The sequence below is a fragment of the Dromiciops gliroides genome, chromosome 4 (genome assembly GCF_019393635.1).
Source record: "Dromiciops gliroides isolate mDroGli1 chromosome 4, mDroGli1.pri, whole genome shotgun sequence".
Taxonomy (NCBI): domain Eukaryota; kingdom Metazoa; phylum Chordata; class Mammalia; order Microbiotheria; family Microbiotheriidae; genus Dromiciops; species Dromiciops gliroides.
The window spans coordinates 351,973,580-351,998,043 of NC_057864.1; the positions used below are offsets into that span (position 1 = coordinate 351,973,580).

The window sequence follows — 24,464 nt, forward strand, 5'->3', positions numbered from 1 at the left end:
GAACAAAGTTTCACTTAAAAAAAGATTCTAATGGTGGAGGGTAGTTGCAAGTTGTGGAATGATACAGTCTCTAAAAAAATTAAAAATGAGTATCACTCAAAGGGCAATGGAGAAGAGAATGGTATGACCAAGCTGTAAAGTAAGGAACTATGAGATTGTTTCTGATTGCCTGAAAAAGAGGATCCACTGGATCTCTTGGAGAAGGAAATGGCAAACCACTTCAGTATCTTTGCCAAAACCCCCCTAAATGGTACCATGAAGGGTTGGACACAACTAAAAAATGACTGAAAAGTGAAGAACCAGAGTAAACGATGTTTGAAAGAAATCCACATGTTTACAAAAGATGGGCTAATCATATGATGAGAGCAGGGCATATCCAATAGATAGCCCATGTACTCCACGCGTATTCTCATTGTCAGAAGAAAGCAAGGAGCCTCCCTAACCCCATCCCAGCACTCTAAGTAGTCTCTGTGATAAATTTATGGGAGGACATGAGCAACAATTACATTCTGAGCAAGCTGACTGAAAGGCTTCATTCTGCATTTCTGCAAGGTTGTGTGAATCTGTGATCTTTTTTTGTATTGTCCATTAACAGCTAACATTTGTATAGTACTATGTGCCAGGCACTGAAATACGCAATCATTTGATCTCCACAACCACCCTGGGAAGGTGTTGTTATTATCCCAATTTTACAGCTGAGTAAATTCGGACAGGTTAAATAACTTGGCCATGGCCACGCAGCTAGTATATGTCTGAGGCCACATTTGAACTCGATATTTCCCGATTCTAGCCCTGGCGCTCTAGCTCCTGTACCATGTAGCTGTCATAAGAAGTTTAATTTTAGGTAAAGCCACCTAATACTCAGATACTTTATTTGACTATTATCTATCATCTGACTGATATGGACACATTTTTGTTAGATTACTGAATTTTCAGCTAAAGAATTTAAAGTATCCCATATCATGGGACTGCATACTTCATGGGCTGGGGTAAACCAAACTAGGAAAACGAACTTGACTATCAGCTACATTGTTTCAAAGTTTTAAAGTGGGTTCTCAAATAAATCTTTATGACCAAAGGAATCAACAGACTAGAGACAAAAGTGATACTGTTTCTTCTACTTGGAGAAATTTGGAATCTAGACTTCTCAAAGAATGCTGCTAAAGAGATTTAAATTGTACCTTTGAGCCTCATAGTATTAATGTTACACAGAGGAAAATCAGCCAATTTGCATTCTTGACTTGACCTAGATATAATGAAACTACTATAGGTCACCAGGAGGGATTCATCAAAAACTGTGTGGCTGGTTCAGAGTAAACCCATCATCCCTGCTGGAACAACTTAAGGCATCTATCTGTCTTGATGCCTAATTAATAATAGCATCACATTTTTATATCAAGGATAGGACATTACTATCTTCTCTGGAAAGGCCAGTCTTCTACATATTCTATATTTCCACTCTATGTCATCCAGCAGACAAACATGTAGTCTATGTTGTTTTAATATTAAATTGATGAAAATGAAAGCCTGACCATAGATCTCTACTGTTCCTTTCTACTCTTTAAATTCATTGATTCCAAGATCACTATGATACCCAATATTTTACATGAGTAAAAGAATGAAAAAACAGGCAGTATGCAACTCTGAATGCAACAACAACAACAATAACAATGGTTAAAAGGAGGTATTTAAATATAAAACCATAGTCCCTCAGAATGAATAAACAGATCATAATTATTTCCAGGTACTTTTAAATATATAACAATGGAACAATAAGTCAAAATAATTCTGTCCACTTCTCCTAGAGATCTTAAATTGGTTCTGATGTATCTCCTTATATAAAGTGATGTATGTTAATTAGTTCATAACAGAGGCACATCAAATAGGTGTGATGAAGATTGTATTGAATATCTCAGACTGGGCCCAGAAAGTGAATGCATTTTCTATGAGATTATGCACTTGCAATACTTGGTGAATGTATCATTGGGTGATAAAGGGAAAGTAACAATAGAGAGGAGAAGCTGCAATGAGACCTCAGTGAGGCACATCTGGGACCACAATGGTGTTGTCACTGAATCCAAGAGTACTGGCATGCTCTTGAATCCCCACAGGACAAGATGGTGAGGCATCCAGGCTACACTAAGTTGACAAAACCAGCAGAGACTTTGAGAAGAGATCCAAGCATCTTATTGGTGAAGTTGGCCAACCTTCATTCATTGTGACAAAGACCAAACAATATTCCTAGTATACTAGAGCTGGAATTGGGAAGGAAGGTACATGTTGAATTTTTTGGAATTGTTTTACAATTGAGTCTCACTAAGTGTTTTATTCTTTCAAATGCTTGATTCTTCCATTATCCATATGTAAGGGACAAAATCAATTTGGTTGACCTTTAGAAGTTCCTGGGAAACTGGGGGGAGGAGGGGAGTCAGATAAGTTATGATTACCATCCACAAAACCCCTTCATATTGAGTCTTTAATTCATGTGAATCCAGAGTCGTCATATGTGGGTTACACTGGAAAAAAAACGTGCTCCCTAAATTACAAGATCTTTTAAAACAAAACTAATACAGATGGTCATACAATACAACTATGCTACCATACATAAAGCACATCATGGATAAATTTAACAATTTTGTTAAATTGGCCACTGGAATTCACAGTGGAGAACACTGTCAACTCAGTTACACTTTATCAAGCAAATTTTATGGAAGGATTTTTGAAGGTTTCCAAAATGAGCAGGGAAGGTTTATTTATCAAAACCATTCCAGGTAGCTAATGAGATTTGAAAGAGCATGAAAATGTGGTCATTGTTGTTGTCTCCATTGTGAGACTTTAATATAAGATTCTGAGCCATGAAAATTCACAAATTCCTGATACCAGTAGTTTTTCTATAACGCATTTAGTCATTTTTCTTAGAAAAAATAAAATTTTCATGGTATGGTTTGACAAGGTATGAGATTTGGAGTCAGGAAGACCTCAGTTCAAATCCTAGCCCCGCCATTTGCTAGTTACATGACCCTAAGCAAAAGACCCTTAACAAAGTTCAATTTAACATGGTCTCTTAAACACCTTCCTGCTCTAAATTTATGATCCTAGGAAAGAAAGTCATAATAAGCAGAATGTTGATATGAAATAACTTCTTCAGTAAGTCTTACAGCTATTGCTTTCTTAGCAGACTTGACAGTGTCTGTGCTCAGAACCAGGATTAGAAACTAAGTTGCTCTGAACTCTTCCTACCACACCATGCTGTAGTAGGAAGACACTGTAACTTATATTCTAAAAAGATGACTTGCTGGACAGTCAGTCTGACACAATTTTACTTTTTCAGTCTTCCAAATATGGCACAAATTCACTTTTGTTTAACTGAATGGATTAGAAAACTAGGGGGCAGCTAGGTGGCGCAGTGGATAGAGCACCGGCTCTGGAGTCAGGAGTACCTGGGTTCAAATGCGGCCTTAGACACTTAACACTTACTAGCTGTGTGACCCTGGGCAAGTCACTTAACCCCAATTGCCTCACTAAAAAAAGAAAAAGAAAAAAAAGAGAAAACTACCTGTTTATTTCTTTACATTTTTTCCAGACATTTACAGTATTGTTGCAAGAATATGTTAAATAATTCATTCTTAAGCACTCTGCATTTAAAAGACTGTGAGGTTGGGTTTTTTTTTGTTTTGTTTTGTTAAAAGCTGAAAACATTTGGGTATTAATTTCCCATCACAAATTACAGGATTTCAGGATTGGAATGGTCCTTTCTCAAGAAGTGAAACTAGAGAACTCCAGGTAGTCTTTGACTTAGAGGGATTCAAAATTACCTTCTCAGGGTACTTTGAATACATAGGTAGCATACAAATGAACTTTCATTATTGTGCCAACTCCCTCATGTGCTCCAAATAGCAACCTCCTACCTTTGGCCTTAGAAGCTCTCTTTCCTTCCCCAGAGTCCCTTGGCTCCCTACTTAGCAGTCTTTCTCCTGGGGGAGGGGAGGGGTGCTCAGACTATTGGATTGATGGGAGTAAACTCAATGAAGACAAGGTTAAGCTAAGGTCCTTGAAACCTGAAGTGAAAGAGGAAGGTGGGGATTGAATGAAGGTAACCCGACCAGGGTAAGATATCCTCTTACTATAAAGTACTATAAAGTTGTTACTATAAAATAAGGAAGTCAGGTTTATTGTGGGACTAGTACACCATCTCAAAGAAATTCCAGAAGAGGAATTTCAGAAACATTTTGAACAAATATTTAGGGGCATCTTGTCAAGGGTATCATTTTGATGGACAGCACTTATTTGAAAGTATAACCATGGCAACAGAGAATGTCAAAACAATATAAAATTACAGCTAATATAACAACATTTATTTATACAAAGTCTGTATAAACATATTCATAAGTTTGTTTATAAAAATCAGTCACCTAGTCACATGGTTTATTCTGTCCTTTAAAATCACTGATAAAAGAAAAAGAATAGTGTTCTAGATAGAGGTAGGTATAGACCACTATTATAGAGTTCAAAATTCAAGACTTATGGGAGGAAATGGAAAGACTTTATCTTTTGGATTTAGACTCAAACTGAGTGTTTTTGGGTTTGAATATCATTTAGCTAAAGTTTTGAGGCATTTCCACATTGTTAAACAACAAGACCATAGAGGAATTGAGGCATGAAAAATTTACTGCAAATATGGTGGGGCCATGCATTTTAAAAATAGGTATGTTTTGCATAATATCAAGATGTAAGGTAGTTTCTAGTGCTGATTACATGGAAACTCAAGAAAGCAGAAAGACTATTAAAAAGTCAGCAAGATAAACATGATCTCTAAAGGCTTTGCTAACTAGAGGAAAATTTTCAATGAGAGAAGGGCAGCAAAAGAAATATTCCAAACAGGTTTCTCGAAAAGCTATCAAATGTCCCTATTTTCCCCAAAGTTTCTTCTGATTGGGCACATATTCCTAAAGAAACTCTTTGGAATTCCATAACACTCTGAAATGTGGTACCCTTCACCTTCCAGTTTGTTACAATAAAAATGAAAGGAAACATAAGAATTAAAAACTTTTCTATCCAGTATCATTTATATTAATTTAATTGTTTGGTTATCACACTCTTTTATAACAATTTCTATGCCAAATCAAGTTTGACTTCCTTAACTTTTGGTCTCTTTTCCCTGCAATCTAATCTGGGGTGAGGGCTTCACATCTGGTGTGAAATCCTATTGATACTCATGTAGATATACTTCTAATTTAAATAATTTAGAACTGAAATGTGGCAAAATGTTGCTTTCAGTTTCTTTTGAATTCAAGAAATGTTTGCTTTCCTAATTGGTGATGGGGGAAGTGAGTAAATATGAAGCTAAAGAGGGGGAGCAGCTAGGTGATAAGGCAGTGGATAAAGCACTGGTCCTGGATTCAGGAGGACCTGAGTTCAAATCTGTCCTCAGACACTTGACACTTAGTAGCTGTGTGATCCTGGGCAAATCACTTAACCCTCATTGCCCCACCAAAAAAACCCCCAAAAAAGATGAAGCTAAAGAAAATAATTCCCTCCATAAACATTCTTCCCTCTCCTTCCATTTTAAGAAGATAAATCAATATATTCCCCCCATTTCAAATTCTTGATGCTACTTATGACTCAAGAAAAATAAAATTATAGACTTAGAGCTAGAAAAGATATCAAAAGTCATCTAGTCCAACACTCTCATTTTACAGATAAGGAAAGAGAGAGGACAAATGACTTACCAGTCACACGGGTACTAAGTATTAGACATAGGATTAGAACCCAGGTCCTCTCATGCAGGGCAGATAGATAGTACATGGATAGAGTGCTGGACCTGGTGTCAGGAAGGCTCATCTTCCTGAGTTCCAATCTGGAAGTTCCAACACTGACTAGCTTTGTGACCCTGGGCAAGTCATTTAACCCAGTTTGCCTCAGTTTCCTCATCTGTAAAATGAGCTAGAGAAGGAAAGAGCAAACCACTCCAGTATCTTTGCCAAGAAAACCCCAAATGGGGGGGTCATGAAGAGTCAGATATGACTGAAACTACTGAACAACAACAATCACCTCTGATGGAAAAAAGTAAGTTCTTTTCCCACTGTACCATGCTGATTTCATTTCTAAACAAAGATGATTTTAGGTTTTAATGAAGCCTTTGATCTATTTCTCTGCTCATCTATCCCTTTACTGTGGATTTGGAATAAAAAAAGAATATTCTAGGAATTCTCAATCTGAGGTCTCTCATTTTGAGGCTTTTAAAATAAATATTTTGATATTTGTATTCTGATAGAATTGGTTTCCTTTGTAATCCTATGCATTTTATTCTTTATGGGAAGTGCCCCCATAGGCTTCAAAGTGCCAGAGAAGTACATGGAATGAAAAAATTCCAGAAACTCCTGGATTAGAACGATGGTCAAGGGTAAGATACCTCAAAGATTATTAAGACTGCCAAAGTGAAGAGAGGAGTGAGGATCTAGATGTTTTTATAGTGCAGCACATTGTAGAAAGAAAATATTAGATAAAAGATCATGTGAATATGTTCTAAAGTTCTGCTTTCTGCTCAAATGTAAAATAAGATCCTTTTTTTAAAAAGGGTAATAGTGCGGCTATTTTGTGAGACCAAAAAAAAAAAAAGGAATTCTTACTTTATTGGGAAAAAGAATTAAGGAGCACAAATTTAATTGAGAGGCTTAGCCTGATATGTTAAGTACTTCCATTTATTTTTCCTAAACTTGTATGCTTAAAGCATCTGAATAGTTCCAGCATAATAACTCATAGCTTTGTAGAATTATTGGAAACATTCCTTGATGCTTTAAATACGCAAGTTTAGGAAAACTTCAAAGGACTTTATATATCAGGTCAAACTTTTGGAAGTTGCCACATCAAGAAGAGGGGCAAGCCTAGTAAATTGCAGAGAGTCCTGGATCAAGAGGGGAGGGAAGAATTAATTAGCATTTATTAAACAGCTACTTTGTGCACCATGCTAAATGCCTTTTAAAAGTATTTTCTCAATTGATGCTCACAATAACCTTGAGAGGTAGATGCCATTATTATCCCCGTTTTACAGGTAAGGAAACTGAGGCAAAGGCTAAATGACTTACTCAGAGTCACATAGCTTGTATCTGCAGCCACATCTGAACTCAGGTCTTCCTCAGTCTCAGTACAAAGCTCTATCCAATATACAACTTGGGATCAAACCCTGTCTGTCTGGGCTTTAGTTTTCTCATCTAAAAATTAGGGAAGTTTAACCAGTGGACCTTGAGGTCCCTTTCAACTCTAGGTCTGTGATCTTTTTTAATCCTAATTCCTGATTCAGAGACCAAGGAAAAGTAAAGACAATTAAAAGGGCTTATAGTTATAGTTATTGTCAATTGCTGCCTAAACACCAGTAGACAAAAATGGGAAAAGATCTATTCACTGTGCCTGCCTATGTGGAAATTTATTTTGATTTGGGGACCCTACCTTTAGGCTGAGATTAGAAAGCCTTAGGCCCTCAGGGTCTCTTCTGTGTGGGAGGTGCTGGTGCCCCTCCCCCTCTGCTTCAGCTGAGCCAAAAAGCCCCGTGGGCTGTCCAAGACAGCCAGGTCAGACAGCTGGGGGAAAAATCCCCCAGCTCCCTCCAACCTGAGCAGAGCTATCCCAGAGATCCTGGACTCATCCAGGCCAGGCTCTGGGTAGCCTGTGCTGAGGCATCCCCCCAGCCGCAGCTCTGATTGGCAGATTGGCTTGGTGTGTGGGTGCAAAAACCCCAAGATTTGAGTGTAGATAGGAAATATATATATATACCTGGGGGTTAGACTCAGGGAGGCTGAGAAGAGGACTGGAGGCTGGCTGACAAGATTAGAGGGGCAGCAAAGGCAGCAGAGGGCAGACTGACGGAGCAGACAGACAGACTGAAGGAGGCAGACAGAGAAGACTGGGGGCTACAAGGCTGACCGGATAAGGCAAGAGGTGGCTACAACCCTTATTGTATTAAAAAAGTTCCAGGGGCAGCAGGTGGAAGCACCGGAATGGGAACGCAGTCAGGGTGTATATTTTATTTCCCTGTATTCTTAATTTTAAATAGTATCTCACAAATAAACTCTGCTTTGATTATTTAGTTAAGAGGCTTCTTAATCCTTTGCTTATCAATTTTGGGAGTGGAGCAGTGTGGTGGAACTTTATAAACTGCCCATATTAAATTAATAGTCACTCAGATAGATTAGTCCACAGATAAATCCTCCATAGATTAGTCCCCCCAAATTAGGCAAATCATCAAAAATATTTCTACACCTAATGACAATGATGTCATTAACAGGTTAATATATGTTTCTTAAATTTTTTTAAAAAGTCATTTAATAAGGGAAGAAAATCTGTTGCTGAAAAATTAGAAAGTGTTACTCTTGATGTTTAATGAAACACAACTTCTAATATTTCTAATGCTTTTTGCGCCACCTTTTAATTTTTCTGAAGGCAGAGTACTCAATGACACAAATAAGCAAAGCAGTCACACCTTAAAGTTACAGCAATAATATCCTTCCTTTGCCAGTCTGATTTACCACGTTTGTATCCATTCTTGTTTTGTTTTGTTTTGTTTTGTTGCAGGGCAATGGGGGTTAAGTGACCTGCCCAGGGTCACACAGCTAGTAAGTGTCTGAGGCTGGGTTTGAACTCAGGTCCTCCTGAATCCAAGGCTGGTGCCTTATCCACTGTGCCACCTAGCTGCCCCCTGTATCCATTCTTAAAAATATTATGTGTGGAATACCTATGTGTCCTGAAGAACTGGCAACACTAGTGATACAAATGACTAGGAATCATATGTATCCTATTTTTTAAGTTACTTTAGAAGAATTCTATTGAGAGCCAAAGATGTATAAACTCGGTAATCATGTAAATAACCAATGTCTTACCCCTCTGGAAGCTTGTTATATGAGTGAGTGAGTGAGTGAGAGAAAGAGAGAGAGAGAGAGAGAGAGAGAGAGAGAGAGAGAGAGGGAGAGAGAGAGAGAGAGAGAGAATTATGGTGTGTGTGTGTGTGTGTTTGTTTTGTGCTAGGTAGATCAGAGAAAATTAATGGTCTGGATCCAATAGATAACTGGAATTCATGTCCAAGAGTCTTCTAACAAAGGATAGATAGCTCAGGCCTAACCAACCTGAAAGTAATTATAGTCAATTCTTCATTACGCAGAAGCCCATAATCTAATCTGTGAGTTAACCATAACCCTACTTCTCTTGTTACCTTTCTGCTACCTTCCCTGTAAATATTAACACCTGTATGTGTTAGCAGGAAAAAGAAAAATGTTAACAAGACTATTTTGTTTGTTTGTTTTTTTAGTGAGGCAGTTGGGGTTAAGTGACTTGCCCAGGGTCACACAGCTAGTAAGTGTTAAGTGTCTGAGGCTGGATTTGAACTCAGGTACTCTTGACTCCAGGGACAGTACTTTATCCACTGCACCATCTAGCTGCTTGAAGACTATTTTTTAAAGTTCTAAAAAGAGACTAAAACTAGTGCCTAAAATAGGTTTCCAAAATGCTATAGATTTAATTTGGTTTTGAAATCATAGACAATTCAAAGTTAGGTATGAGTAATTGCCTTTGAGTAGAAATTACCCATTTCCTTTGCAAATAATAAAACATAAAAATCCAGAAGTTTTCCTAGTAAGGAAATCTCATAATCTCATAATCTATAGGCTGGCATCATTCTGCAATATCATGCTTCACCAAATTCTTCAAAGGTTCTTTAAGTAGTTCTGGGTGAAAGGATAGTTTTTAATCTCATTTACTTTAGGAAGAGGAGTGCAATTCTCCAAATCACAGGTGGGTGGAGAACTGTAACCACAGTAGCAAAAAGCAGACTTAGTCACACAGCTGTACTAAACAGGATAATATTAAGGAAGCATTAGCAAGATACAGCAAACACTAAGAAAATACCTAAGTTTGAAATTATAGATTTACATCTCTGCAACTTAGCATATCATACTCTATGCTTTACTACAATATCTCAAATCAAGAAAAACTTTTATTTTGTGTATATTTGTTTTCATGGTTCCATGCATGTTAGACAGAGCTTTAGAGATTTTAAAAATCATAAACTTACTTTGAATGGACTAATTTTGACAGTAATGAGAAAAAAAATGTCAAATTTTACATGCTAAAAAAAAATTAACTACAGAATAGCAGTAAATTTCCCCAAAGGAGAAGAGAAAAAACTACCAAAACCTTCCCCTGATCACTTAGTAAGCCAAAGGAAGAACTACTTATGATTAGCAAACACCTTAAAAATTTCTTTCAGAGAGTCTATTGTCTCTCCCCTCAATTAATTAAGCTTACTCACCAAGCCTAATCAGTTACAAGTCTAAAACATTTTAATTAATGTTCTGAGTTTTCAAAAAATTTTGGTTTTAAATCTAATTTGCAAAGAATTTTTTTTAAAGTTGGTATTACCAACTGAGAGATATTTGCCTTTGGAAGTTCGGTGTTATCGTGAATGGAAATTTAAATATCATTGCTCCATTTAAGATTAATGCAGGGGCAGCTAGGTGGTGAAGTGGATAAAGCACCAGCCCTGGATTCAGGAGTACCTGAGCTCAAATCCAGCCTCAGACACTTGACACTTACTAGCTGTGTGACCCTGGGCAAGTTACTTAACCCCCATTGCCCCACAAAAAAAAAAAAAGAATAATGCAGGTAAAATATCCTTCAGGTATTCTGCCCACCTAAAAGTGAAACATTTTGATACTAGAAATACTTTTCAGGAATTTATACAGAGTTTCATTTTCAAATCTGTATCTCCAGGCATAAACTAAATTGCTTACCAAAAAAATATTAAGAACAAATGTAACATGAATAAAGGACAAATTTTAAACTCAATTTTCTAGTTCACTCCAATTATATTTTGAAATGTGCAGTGGATCTCATGTGAAAACTGTTCAAATTTGAGCACCTTTATTAATTGTCAGATTGACAGATCACAATGTGTCAAGTGACATCTCAGCTTGATCTTGAAATAAAAGCAGCACATGGGTGGCAAGTGGATTAGTTTTATAAATCTTCTTAACCCTACAGTTAGTATTTCCTCTATGTCCTCTAGAACTCTTTTTCTTCAAATGCTCCCAGAGAAAAGAACACCTTTGGATAGTAAGGTATTACTAAGTAGTATTACAAGATCAGTATTTGCTAATAATAATCAGAAACTTCTTTGAATACCCACTTTTATATACTTCTTAAACATACTTTTATCTACTTCTTAAATGCAATGCATTGCATAGGAATTGCTACAAAAAGGCAAAAGGACTCTTCTTATTTCCCTATTAGGAAAAGCAGGAATAGTAGCAGAAATTATAGGAAGGAAAGGACACAGAGGTAAATGTGAGCTGGAAACATAGGATGGTAACTAAATAAGCTGCATCTGCCTCTCCTTACCTAAAAATGACTTTGATCCTACTTGCTGTCTGAGTCTCCTCTTCAGCAAAATTCCTTACTCATTAATCCTATCCAGTATCCAGATTTAGTCTTAATAGCTGAAAGAACTCATGAGTAAATAGCTTGCTGAATTGGTAATGAATAAATTGATTGTTCACCCCAGAAATATTCTGAAATTTATTTTGATTTTAATCAATTAACATTTATATGCACTGAGCACCAACCTCATAGTGCTAGATTCTCTTTGTTGTTTGGTTATTTCAGCCATGTCTGACTCTGTGACCCCATTTGGGGTTTTCTTGGTAAAGATACAGGAGTGGTTTGCCATTTCCTTCTCAAACTCAAGGATTTTAACTAAGGAAGATGAGTCTTCCTGACTCCATGCCCAGAACTTTATCCATTGTGCCACCTAGTTGTCCTAAATTCTCTATGGGATTGCTAATAGTCCAGTTGGTGAGATAAGATAAATGCTATCTATAAGATACATACAAATATAAACAAAATGAAGGTGTGTGCTGTTAAAAGGGCTTAACACCTGGCATAAACAATGAGACTGGATTTTGGGAGTTAGAAATCTCTATGGGTTGGTGACATCAAGAAAAATGTCACGAGAAAAGCTAGGATAAGATCTGGGCCTTTAAAAAGGAACAAAATTTGACCAGGTAAATAGGAGGGCATTCTAGGTACATGCACATTGGAGAATGCTAGTGGAGACTAATGTGAAAAAAAGAAAGCCAAAACAAATGCAAGTGACAGTGAAATGGCCCATTTTCCTAAAATAGGGTGGGAAAACAGTGAGAGATAAATTTGGCTAGATGTTTTTTTTGTTTGTTTTGGGGTTTTTTGGGGGGGCAATGAGGGTTAAGTGAGCTAGTAAGTATCAAGTGTCTGAGGCTGGATTTGAACTCAGGTACTCCTGAATCCAGGGCTGGTGCTTTATCCACTGGCTAAATGTTTTTGACATCTAGATTATGAAGGGCTGAGGAGTTTGAACTTTATTCTCTAAGGAAACTACAATTCAAGACAATTAACTCGGTAGCCATGTGCCCAAAAAATGGAGTAGAGGGCAAAATATTATCCATAAGGTTTTTATTTTTAAATACTGTATAAAGTTGAACATGTTTGTATATGTTATTGACATTGTTCATGGTAGAGAGCACTTCCACAAAATATAGTATTAAACTAGAAGTCAGAAGACTAAGTTCCTTCTTCTTTAAGATAATACAACCTCCTCCAAAGAATACTATTTTTAACCCCTGTATACACCAATGGAAAATCAAGTACCATCTGCATTTATCCACTGTATAGAGATACTCTAAGAATTATAATAACTATGAAATTTTACCTTTTCTCTAAGTTCTGAAAAAGTTAAATCCTACAAATTTCTCATTGCTAAAATGTCAATATAACAAAAAACATGACTAGTCTTGCCAAATGCACTCCAGAATGTCTTTGTGTTGTTGTTTATATCCTTCATTACTGCAGAGGACCATGACCTCATGTAATGATTTGCAGTGAATTCGATTTAAGTGAGGGGAGGGCCGTTCAAAGTCACCAACCTCACTCTCTCCTCCAGAGTCATCTGAATCCAGTGGCAAAATATACATCAGGATAACTGGAGATGGTCCCCATGTTTGAGGCAACTGGGGTTAAGTGACTTGCCCAGGGTCACATAGTAAGTGCCTGAGGTGAGATTTAAACTGAGGTCCTTCCAACTTCAGGGCCAGTTCTCTATCTACCTGACTATCACAAACTAAAGAGATGTATGCACTAAGTCTAGAGTAGCAATAGTAGTACATTTTGATTCTAATGTAACTAGGCAGAAACAGTATCATACTAGATCTAAAAAATATCTTCCAAAACAATAACCTTAGAAAATGATGCATTTATTTTACCAATGTCGCCATTGTTCAAAACCTTTGTGCATACCTTTCTTTGAAGTTAGTTTTACAAGTCACATAAGTCTCATTGCATAAACACTCAATTTTGACCAAAGATGATATTGCCCAACTTGAATATACATATTATTCCCCAAATTTGTCTCTGAAGGGCTTTTGACATTTTAAAATATTAAATCCACCTTCAAACGATGACAATTTGCACCACTGAGAATTTTTTTAAAGGACTACTACATGCTTTAAGGTAAGTGGAATCTTTTCCCTTCAAACATGATGAAAATCAGTGTCCTAGTGAAAGGATTTTCATTTTTTAATCTATTATCTGCAATAATCTGCTTTATAAGACCATCTGCTTTCAATAGCACAGGGCTTCTTCAATTTTGTTTGTCATAGACCTCTTTGGCAATCTAGTAAAGCCTATGAACTCCCCACAACAATGTTTTAAATGCAATACATATGTATGCATGTAGGATTATAAAGGAAACCTAAGGTAAGTGAAAAATAAAAATATAATTTTTTTCCATTCAAGTTCGTTCATGGACCCTCCCTGAAATCTATTTGCAGATACCAAATAAAGATACGATTTGCAGATGCCATGATTTAAATCACCATCTTTGAATCCTGGCCTTTTCCTTTTTTGCTTCAAAATTGCAAGGAGGAATTCCATGAAGGTATTCAGCACAGGAGACATCCTTGGAATAAAAGTCTCCTTTGAAGGATTATTTTTTGTTGAGCAAATGTTTTATTACTTTTAAAATTCATTCAACAAATATGAAAACTCCTATTACAAGGTACTGTGGTAGGCACAATGGGGGATGCAACATTATCCCATCCCTGCCCTTTACTATCACACCTCATAGCCTATCAAAAACTATGAGCAGATAGAAAACATAACAAATTATTTATTTTAGAAACTAGAGACCAAAAGAAGTGGTTCTTGTTTACATCAGTTTTATTATTTATTAATTATTTAGTAAAAAATACTTATCCTTCAACTTGTCATAGTTCCTTTCAACAACAGCCAATACCACCTGTGTTGTTAATACAAATTACTTTAATTTTTAAGGTCTTTATGGGTCATTAAAAGATTAAGTAATCACTAGGAAGATTAAATAATTAAGACTAACAAAAGATGCTTCAACAATTCATTAAGTTTATGCCAATTATAGGGTAAAGGTGATTATAGAGAGTTGTCCTCAAAGTCCAAAAGACCTCAGTTTAAGTTTTGCCTCTGATATATACTTGTTCTATGATTGATTTCTGGGTAAGTCAGTTAATTTCTTAGTGCCATAGGAAGAACAGATGCTTATCTATGGTTGATAAAGTGAAGTTTTCTTATTTGGGAGTTCCTAATATCTATGAAATCAAAATTCCAGTCCCCTGTTGTCAATTATAAAATATCCTTTTCAATGGGTGTAGTAGTAAAGATACATCTTTATACATACCCTACAAGATTTACTGACCCAAGCTGATAAACCTTTTAAGAAGAGAGTAAATTACAAAAGAACTTCTAATTATGTGATTAAAGCCAACAGTTTACTACATATAGTATATATTGCCGAGCCTGGCTACTTGACTAGTAAAATACCACATCTCAAATAAAAGCATCTTAAATATTCTAAAATTATTATCACCTCAAACTATCATTTAGAAAAATAATATACCCCATTTTATCAAGTTATTTATCATCATAAGGCAATCTTCAAAGCCAAATTTAAATAGTGCTGGCATTTGGCAGACTTTTATAAACTAGCCAAGGTCAAAGTATAAATAAATTTTGAAATGTGCAGCTATTCACTGTCTTAAGCAGCATGGGTAAAAATACTTGCTTTTAAAAATCCTAATTTCATAGCTTAAAGTGATTCTTTTCCTTAATGTTAACAAAAAACTCTTCCTAGGTAGTTGATATTTTAGTTAATCCCAATTCTTAACATTAAAGAATGTTATTATTCATTTTGTCTCAGCCTTTTAAATGTGGAAAAAATCATCTTTGCAGTGAAAAACCCATTCTTTTTTTTAAATTAATAAAGTATTTTAGTTTTTTTCCCGTTACATGTAAAGATAGTTCTCAACTTTTGTTTATACAAGCTTTCCAATTTCAGATTTTTCTCCATCCCTCCCCCCTCCCCTAGACAGCAGGTAATCTGATATATATATATATATATATGTATATATATATATATATATATGTGTGTATATATATACACACACATATATACATATATATACACACACATTAATATTAAACATATTTCTGCATTAGTCATGTTATGAGAGAAAAATCAGAGCAATGCCGAAAAACCTCAAAGTAGAAAAACATCAGCACCAAAAACAAAAGAAATAGTGCCCATTCTCTCTTTTTTTTTTTTTTTTTTAGTGAGGCAATTGGGGTTAAGTGACTTGCCCAGGGTCACACAGCTAATAAGTGTTAAGTGTCTGAGGCCGGATTTGAACTCAGGTACTCCTAGCTGCCCCGCCCATTCTCTTTTAAGTAAATTTTCTCTGGTACTCATCTGTTTTACAAGTTTGCACTTTCTAGCACTATTTAAATTATCCTTTTGAAATCCTATTTCACCTTTTCCACCCCCCCCCCCAGGAACTACAATCTAAAGTGTTTATAGGGACATTTTTAAGTAGAAACTACATTGTCTTCAGAAATATGAGAATACACCATAATCTGTGGCCATTTTGTAAAAAATGCAATCATCTCTTACAAACTTCAATTCTAACAGAGGCTACAGATTGAGCTCTGGCTAGCAAACTCATAATTATGTAATTTTTGCTAAAGTGAAAGGAACTATTTTATCCTGTTTTATTTTCCCACCCTTTTTTTGGTAGGCTTCCAGAGGTCATTTCAGGTTAATATGTACTTTGATCAATCTTTGTCCAAATTATTCTTTAAGATTAAAAAAAACTTAATAAGCTATTTTAGCAAAAAAAGAAAAAGAGAAGGAAGGAAGAAAAAGAAGGAAAGAAAGAGAGAAAGGAAGGAAGGAAGGAAGGAAGGAAGGAAGGAAGGAAGGAAGGAAGGAAGGAAGGAAGGAAGGAAGGAAGGAAGGAAGGAAGGAAGAAACTTTCAAGCCTGGTTAGTCAGCTTGAGAACAGTCACTACCATGGTAAACAGATGTGCTCAGCAGAATGGTATATTTCAAGTAAAAACATTTATAACAGAGAAAAAAAGATTGAACCTTTTTTCAGAGCATGGAAGGCATTATGAGTACAGATGCATTGAAGGTATATATGATAGAATGATTCTAAAGATACTTCATATTGTCTAGGAAAAAGTTAGGTACTTATATAATAATTAATACCTCTGAGATTGAGTTCTTATACTCCTTTACACACCAAAAGTTTTTAAACTAAACATTCTGGAAAGAACTGTCATCATTTGGGATACCTAAAGTATAGTGCTTTAATACAATGATGTCCTCAGACTGCAGTGCTTTTTGAATCTTGGCATATGCTTTTTCAAAAGTTTTTTCCTGTTTTCTCCTTTAGCGTCAACCTTGTCAACTATTACTTTTTATTGTTTTTCATTATGCCCATTTCTATCAGTCCTAAAGAAACAGAAACCAGGTGAGTAACCTGGTTAGCAGGGTGTGTTAACTAAGAATAAATAAATTGTAAATGACTCTTCTTTAAAAAGATCCATGAACTTGAGCTATGCAGAATGTGAAAACTCTTTTGATAGCTAAGGATCTCTCCCCACCCCCAAATACACACACACCCTTTTTAAAAAGCTTACTTCCTAGTTGTTGGTTGCATTCTATGTGGGTGACTTGCCAGAGAGTGAATAGATTCAAGACAGGTATTACTGTAATCAGATAACAAAAAGGAACAAAGCAAGAGTAACTGGAAAAATGTTTGAATCACATGACCTAAGATTTAGGCAGGAATAAGATAGGTAATCATTGGAACATAGCTAGAATGGATATCACATGACACCTAGCCCAACCTCCTCATTTTATTGTTTGAGGAAACTGAGGCTCATGGAGGTAAATGACTTACCCAAATTTTCCAGGAACATACAGTATAACCTATATAAAAAGCATTGGCAGAAGCAGTCTCCAATTTTTACCCTCTTCAGCTCCCTTCATGAATTGTCAACATTCATATACCATCCGACCTCAAATACCATAAACCCTGTCCCCCAGTCAAAGTACAGCCATCCATGTCTTAAAACTTCATGAACCCCCTTTTGAGGGTTATTCTTCTGTCTTTTCCTTCGCCCTGCAAGGTTGTTTTTAGTATTGTGGGAAAATGGAAAAAGATGAAGAACAAGACAAGGAGCCAACTTTCAAGAAGACTCTCACTTATAAGGCTTGAAACCTTCACAATGGCTATGGAAAGATTCTGACTATTCCTGCCTGTTTACTGGGCAGTTCATGAAGAGGAACTTAATCTAGCTCTTCCAAACAGTTTAAGAAATGTGGACCATCCAATAGATTCCCCTTAAACATTGTAAATCTTTTGGAGGTAAACATTTAGCTCTTCTCTATCACTCTAATCCAATGTTTCGTGGGTTCTTAAAAGCTATAGTATCACATTGTGGTCTAAGAGCCAACTGGCTTCTCTTTCATTCCTAAACTACAAATGGAGTAGTAATTTCTCTCTCCCTATTTATTTAGGGTGGGAGGGAAGACACTTCTCTGTAAATGAATCAAATCCTAGACTTTTAAGCACATTTGAGTACACATAGATTGGTTGATATCAACTCTACCAAATCAAAAATTTGCCCTCTCCCAATAATACACATCTAAGATTAAAAAATAATAATACATTAATACTATTGTATAGCACTGTTAATAAAGAGTCCAGTGTAATTCTGTTGTATCTGCATATTAAAATGGGGATCTATCCATACAGATTAGCTCTTTACCCCAAGGGCTTTTTCCTGTACTCAAGGGAGTGTCATATTATTTAGAGTTTAGACAATCAGGACTGATGTGGTACTCAAAGGATTGTAGGTTTGAGTTGTAAGGGATCTCAATGGCCATTCAATCTAATCCCTTCCCATTTTACAAATGTGGAAACAGAGACCCGAAAAGGCTAAGTGATTTGCTTAAGGTTACACAGATATTGAGTATCAGAGGTGAGATCTGAACGCAGGTTTTCTAACTATAAGGTCATAAATTTCCTATAATTATGTAGACTATTTCTCCTCCTCTCCCCAAATGTAAGTGAACTCACATTCCAAAAGAATTTAAATTCCTAGAACATGGGAGGCCCCTTTCATTTTAGTCTTCCTGCCTCTGTCACTTAACATAGTACTTGCACATAATAGGTCACTCAAGTGATCCCATTGTTGAACTTTTCCTAATTATTACACTTAAATTACGGTAACATTTTAAAATTTAAGTAAGTGGACAATACCCCTCCTTTAAGGAAGCTCTATGGACTGGAAAGTCTAGCACTATTCAGAGAAAGTAGGTTTATTTCCAACATGGAATAGTGTATATTTCAAGAAGTAAATGACAGGGGCAGTAGGTGGCACAGTGAATAAAGCACTGGCCCTGAATTCAGAGGACCTGAGTTCAAATCTGGCCTCAGACACTGGGTAAGTCACTTAACCATCACTGCCCTGCAGAAGAAGAAGAAGAAGAAGAAGAAGAAGAAGAAGAAGAAGAAGAAGAAGAGAAGCAGGAGGAGGAGGAAGACAAAAAAGACAAAATACTGCAACACAGCAGTTATTAGCCCCTTGAGTTAGATCTTCATTCTCTGTGGCTCTTCATTTTTCTAGAAGTGGCTCTCAGGGATTAGTAGTAATACCCACATTCAAATAGAGGCACAAACCCAAGTTTTTTTTTAACTCAGATACATAGGAAGTCAAAGCTGTGTTACAGTGGAAAGTGTTGATTAAAAGCCAGAGAACCTGGCTTTGAATCCTACCTCTGCTAATGCTAGTGTGATTTTAGGAAAGACCTTTAACCTCTGAGTGTCCCAGTTTCTTTATCTGCCAAATAAGGGATGTTGAAATTAAATGACATAATATTTGTAATCACTTTGCACAATGCCTGACACATAGTAGGGTGTATATAAATGATTGGTCCCTTCATCTACATACTGTCTAACCTAGATCTATGGTGCTGAGATTTAACTTCTATGATTAACTTGATGCTAGTTTTGATTCTAAAAAAAATACAACTTGAAAAAAAAGATTATTAAAAATTGAAAAAAATCCAACTGAATTATATGTTATATGCAAATTAAGGAACATTCCCATAGAGTGAAGTGATCTTATGCCCTGACAAAATTTTCAACCTTGAAATCAAATTCTTAATCCTCCTTTGAAATAATCTTCAAGTTTTATAGCTATTTATTGTTGTCATTATGAGTTTATCATCAAAAACCACTTTGATGGAACCCTCATTGGTGAATGGTGCTGTGGTAGGCATTGTATAAAACAAGTTTAATACTAAGTCTTCTGAGAGATGACAGCCTTTTAAAACTGAGTACTAGTAATAAAACTATGTTACTAGTATAAAATATCGCTGCCTGCTTTCATATTAAATTTATTAACACTTAAATATGTGTCTTGGCAAAAAGACCAAAAGCCTCAAATCAGTCCAACCTTTATATACTTTAAAAGGCAGCACTTCCTGCATCTAAAGCTTTCTCACCATCAACACATAACTAACTATATTGACGGCACAGACATGAACTTGTTTGTGTCTCATATATAATCTAAGACCCTGGGCACAGAGAGTACTGGAAATGGCAGAAAGGATGAAGAGAAAAGCCAAAGCAGAAATTCATTAGTTCTATGTCAAAGTGTCAGTGAGAATAGGAGAAATAGGCCACAAGTTTGAAAGGTTTAAGTTTAGTTATCTAACCAGAAAAACTAATAAATCAATCAATCAAAATCTCTCTCTACACACACACACACACACACACACACACACACACACGGTTTCAACCTAACATGGTTTTTTGGGTTTACTAAGAAATACTCTTCCCTTGGACATCTAGCTAGTTTAGTGGGGGCACCAAGATCTAGTTCTTCATATTAGTCTCTAAATATTGAAGACCTTTTTCTTATTCCTATGAACTATTACAACATGAAATGAGATTAAAATAAAGTTCTATGAATTTATTCAGAAATGGTATGTAGGAACTAAAAAGCATGTAGGCACCAAAGTGTTAAGGGAATAACTCTGATCCATTTCAAGAGAAATTCTCTTCTTAGGACTAATTAAGACCTTATGATTGAATAAAATAAGACGAGGAATCCAACTGAGCAAGGAAGAATATGTATAACTTTCAATATGATCCAGTGAAGCTGTACCTGGCTCTGACCCACTTTTTCTGCTCTAACAAGACCCTTTCAGCAATACTGAATAGCTATTATTTACATTTAAATTTCCATAAGCACATGATAGCTGACAGCATTATTTTAGACCTAACCAACTGGAAGATTACATTCTAAAGAGATATAACCTATATGTATCTTCAAACTTATGATCATGCAACACACACATTATATAGTTCATGTTGTAGATAGTTTCAGTTTTGTTTTTTATTTCTTATGAGGGTTTTTTTTTTTGAAGACTGAGTAAGATTCTATGGAGGAGGATAACGGCAAGAATTTTTTTTCCCCTCAGAAATGGTTTAACCCACTCTTCCTAGTTGTATCATTCTGCTTGAGGTTAGGATAGTAAATGAGATCACACTGAGCAAGTGGTCAGTGAGAACTAGGAGACTGAGTGTACAGTCTTCTAAGAAGGTATAGAATCTATAATGAGCCAAAAGAAACCTACTGCAGGTTTACTTGATTTACCAACAGCTTTAATAAAACTCACTTACTATAATGCTGTGGAAGTAAATCACATGACAAATGGACTTATTGTAGTTGCCGGATGGATGCAGCTCAGTTAGATACCTCATCTCTTTACTACCTCCTGAAATTTCAGTTTTGACTCCCTATGAAAAAAATAACACTCTTTCTCTTTCTCTCTCTCTCTGCATAAAATGACAAACTTTTCTTATCATCCTTCAGTGTTTTTATGGTTTTTATGGAAAACCCTCCTTTCTCCCTCCCATACATCCATTTGAATTGTGTTTAAGAAAATAAATCTGTGGAAATAATTAGAATTAAGGCCCTCTATGCCATTTTAAAAGCACTTTGATTCTTCAGAAAGATGGGAAAGGGCTGGAAGCTAAAATTCATATAGCCTGGGGAAGTTAAGAACTGTACTTCAAAAGTACATCTTTGAAGAGGGTAAAGGTGCCACCACATAGTAGAAAGGATTACTGGGATTCATATAGATTCTAGGATTGGGTCTGTCATTAACTTACTATTCTGTAGTTTGCACAAAAATGTCTCTGGGCATCAGTTTTATGATTTGTAAAATGAAGGAGTCATTTTACAAACTGGATGAAACTGGATTTTAGCTGGAAGGGACCTTAGAAATGACTTTAAGGTTTGGTCCAGCTGAAAAATTCTATAATTCTACTTTAGAGAAATATCACTGCAAAGAACCAATCATAAAACTTCTCGACCATGAATATCCACTCACCCTACACCATTCTAGTTATTCACTATAGAGCTTACTAAAAAAAAAAAAAAGTAAATACAAAGGAATTTAGAAAATCCCCTGTTTGTGATAAAGATTCAACCATGTATTGTGGATGTAAACTTGTTGCATAATACTTTGCTTCCAACAGTAAGAATACATCAGAAATGTCAAAGGACTCCAAACCTGTTTTCGTAAACATTGAAGTAATGAGTATACGGGCAATTTCTTCAAGTCTTAAAGTTGTACTTTCAGTTATATGTACAGGATGCCACCTGGCACAACACTGCCACATCACTGAAGGTTGCAGTACTTGTCAGTTGGCTGTTGAAACATAAGGCTCCACTTGACAGACCCTTCAAGGCTACAACTAAGCTTATCTGGCTTGTTTTTGCTCCTCCATTATTTCTGACAAAAAAAAAATCACTTCTTCATGTCTGCTTACTTTATACTAACCTATAAAGGAAGTTAACCTACTCATCAATGTATACCTTATTTTTGTGGTGGTGGTGGTGGAAAGAATACCTTCGCTGATACTCATCAGAAAGTAAAATAAAAGCAGAAAGCTTAAACCTTTAGGTCTAAACCGGCCTGATTGTACGATGTTTTCAGATTACCAAACAGCCATTTCCAGGAAATTCCTTAAGTAGTTACTTCACCTGGGGTAGTGGGAAGAACTAAATCTTCCCCCTCCCCAATAAGATTTTAACCTTTAATTCAGCTCAAGAGTTCGAAATGACTGTTCGTTTCCCTGGGAGGAAAAATAACAGACTATTCAAGGACTGGATCTCCTTGTATGGCACCCCATCCCACCACTCACCTCTTTGATCTTTGCCCTCTTCTGACGGATTTCTGGGTCGCTGGGCTCCCGTCCAATAGCCCCGATAGGAGGGCGGAAGTCCAGGTGGGGCAGTCCACCGGCATTGCCTTGGTTGAGCAGTTTGTCTTGGAGAACTTGCTCCTTCTCCTGGAGAATATCTCTCTGAATCTCCTCGGGCAACTTCTGCAGCGTCTCCTTGGCCTCTCTCAAGGCTCGCTCGTGGTCTTCTCGAATCTTGGCCAAATTGTCCGCAGCCGCCGCGGCGGCGGCGGCAGCTGCTGCTGCCCTCTCATCTTCCCCCCCATCTTCCCCCTTCCCCCCTGCATTGATGCTGCCCAAGCCGAGCCCCTGCTTGTGGTCCGAAGCTGGCTGGAGGGCCGAGTTGGAGTGGAAGAAGACCCCGCTGAGCAGCTTCGAAGAATCCGGCAAGAAGAAGATAGCCCCGAAGCAGAGCGTGATGAAGGCGCTGAACACCAGCAGCAAGACGAACTTCTCAGTCAGACGGAAAGCGCCCGGCCCGGCTACCTTCCTGATGCCCAAGCCGCCACTACCGCCGCCGCTCCCACCTCCCAGCCCGCTACCCAGCCCGCCCCCAGGGGGGCTGCTGAACATAGGCAACAGACCCCCCATCGGCATCTCTCCGTGAGACCCTGGGGACGCTCGGTGGCCCTGATCTCCGCAGCTTACAGCCCCAAACTTCACCCCTCTGCAGCCCGGCTGTCAGGGGCTCACGGTCCAAGTCCCGGGCATCCAGAGCCCAATAATCTTTCCGCCGGGCTGTAGATCCTCACCAGAGGGGCAGAGTGAGGGAAACAACGTCCCCACCCCCTCACTTCTTTCCGGAGCGGGGTCTCCGGGGAAAGCTCTTACTGCCCACCCACACCGCACAGGAGGATCCTCCGGTTGCAGCTGCTGCAAGGAGAGAAAGCAGAAAAGGAGAATTATTTGGATAAAGTTTCCGGTGGGTCCCCGCCCCACTGGGGCCCCCACCTCCTGGCAAGGCTCCGGGTGCCGCCCTCGCTGCCCCCTCCTTCGTGCAGAGGTGGAGTTTTTAGGTCCTACACCTTGGACTCGGTGTCCTGCACACACCTGGGTGGCAGCAGGGGCTGGGATGAGACCGGACACCTTCCCCCCACAGCAGGCACAGCCAACTCTAAAGCTTAGAGGGGCGCGGCCAGGGTCTAGTCAACTTCGGCCGCGCACCGTGCTCATCATTCCTGCTGCCCCCACAGCGGTGTCGGCGGCGGCTGTAGCTGCTGCTTTGGTTGTCCTGGCCGCCGCTCTCCTGGGCGGGCTGGCGGGCGCTCCAGTGAGCTGTATTGCACGTTAGCTACTCCTCGGCTGCCGGGTTTCCACTAAAGCAACTCCCGGGCTCTGGGCGATCGGAAATGAGGGCGGTGACGTGCCGCCAAGAGTGACAGCTCCTCCCGACCAATCCCCGGTCGTCCGGGGCCTGGTGGAGGGCGCACGGACACAGCGAAGGGAGGGGCAGGGCGGGGCTGGGCCACGGGAGGGAGCCTAGCGCCAAGGTGGGAGGGGGCGAGGGGAAAGAGGGGCGGGGAATTTACGGGAAACTCGGCCTCCTGGGGGCAGGAGGCTGGGGGTCTGCGGGGGGCGGTGGAGCCCCGGGGGGAGGGGAGACAGCAGGAAACGTCGGCGACCTCGTGGCTGGAAGGGGGAAGAGCTGGGGGCTCGAAGAGCTGGGGGCTAGAGAAGCTGGGCAGCGCAGGGCAGCGGCTAGCGGATAGTGTGGGTATACAAAGAGAGGGAGAGAGGAGGGGGCCTGTTTGTTTATACAAAGTACCAGGCTTAGCGAGCTGGAGACCCTGGAGGTTAAATAAGCACCCG

At 38.1% G+C, this 24,464-nt stretch overlaps 1 protein-coding gene across 2 annotated transcripts in view; it reads right to left on the reverse strand.

Annotated features, from left to right (window-relative positions):
* MAN1A1 (mannosidase alpha class 1A member 1) overlaps positions 1 to 24,006 on the reverse strand; it is a 177,860-nt gene extending 153,854 nt beyond the window's left edge. The window contains exons 1-2 of one of the 2 annotated variants that reach the window (XM_044001208.1): positions 23,706 to 24,006; positions 22,617 to 23,528 (exon numbers count right to left, since the gene is read on the reverse strand). In XM_044001208.1, the coding sequence (XP_043857143.1) occupies positions 22,617 to 23,252 (636 nt within the window). In that variant the 5' untranslated portion in view covers positions 23,253 to 23,528; positions 23,706 to 24,006. The remainder of the gene's footprint in view (positions 1 to 22,616; positions 23,529 to 23,705) is intronic. The other variant, XM_044001209.1, reaches the window with a different exon arrangement.
* Positions 24,007 to 24,464: the final 458 nt, after the last annotated feature.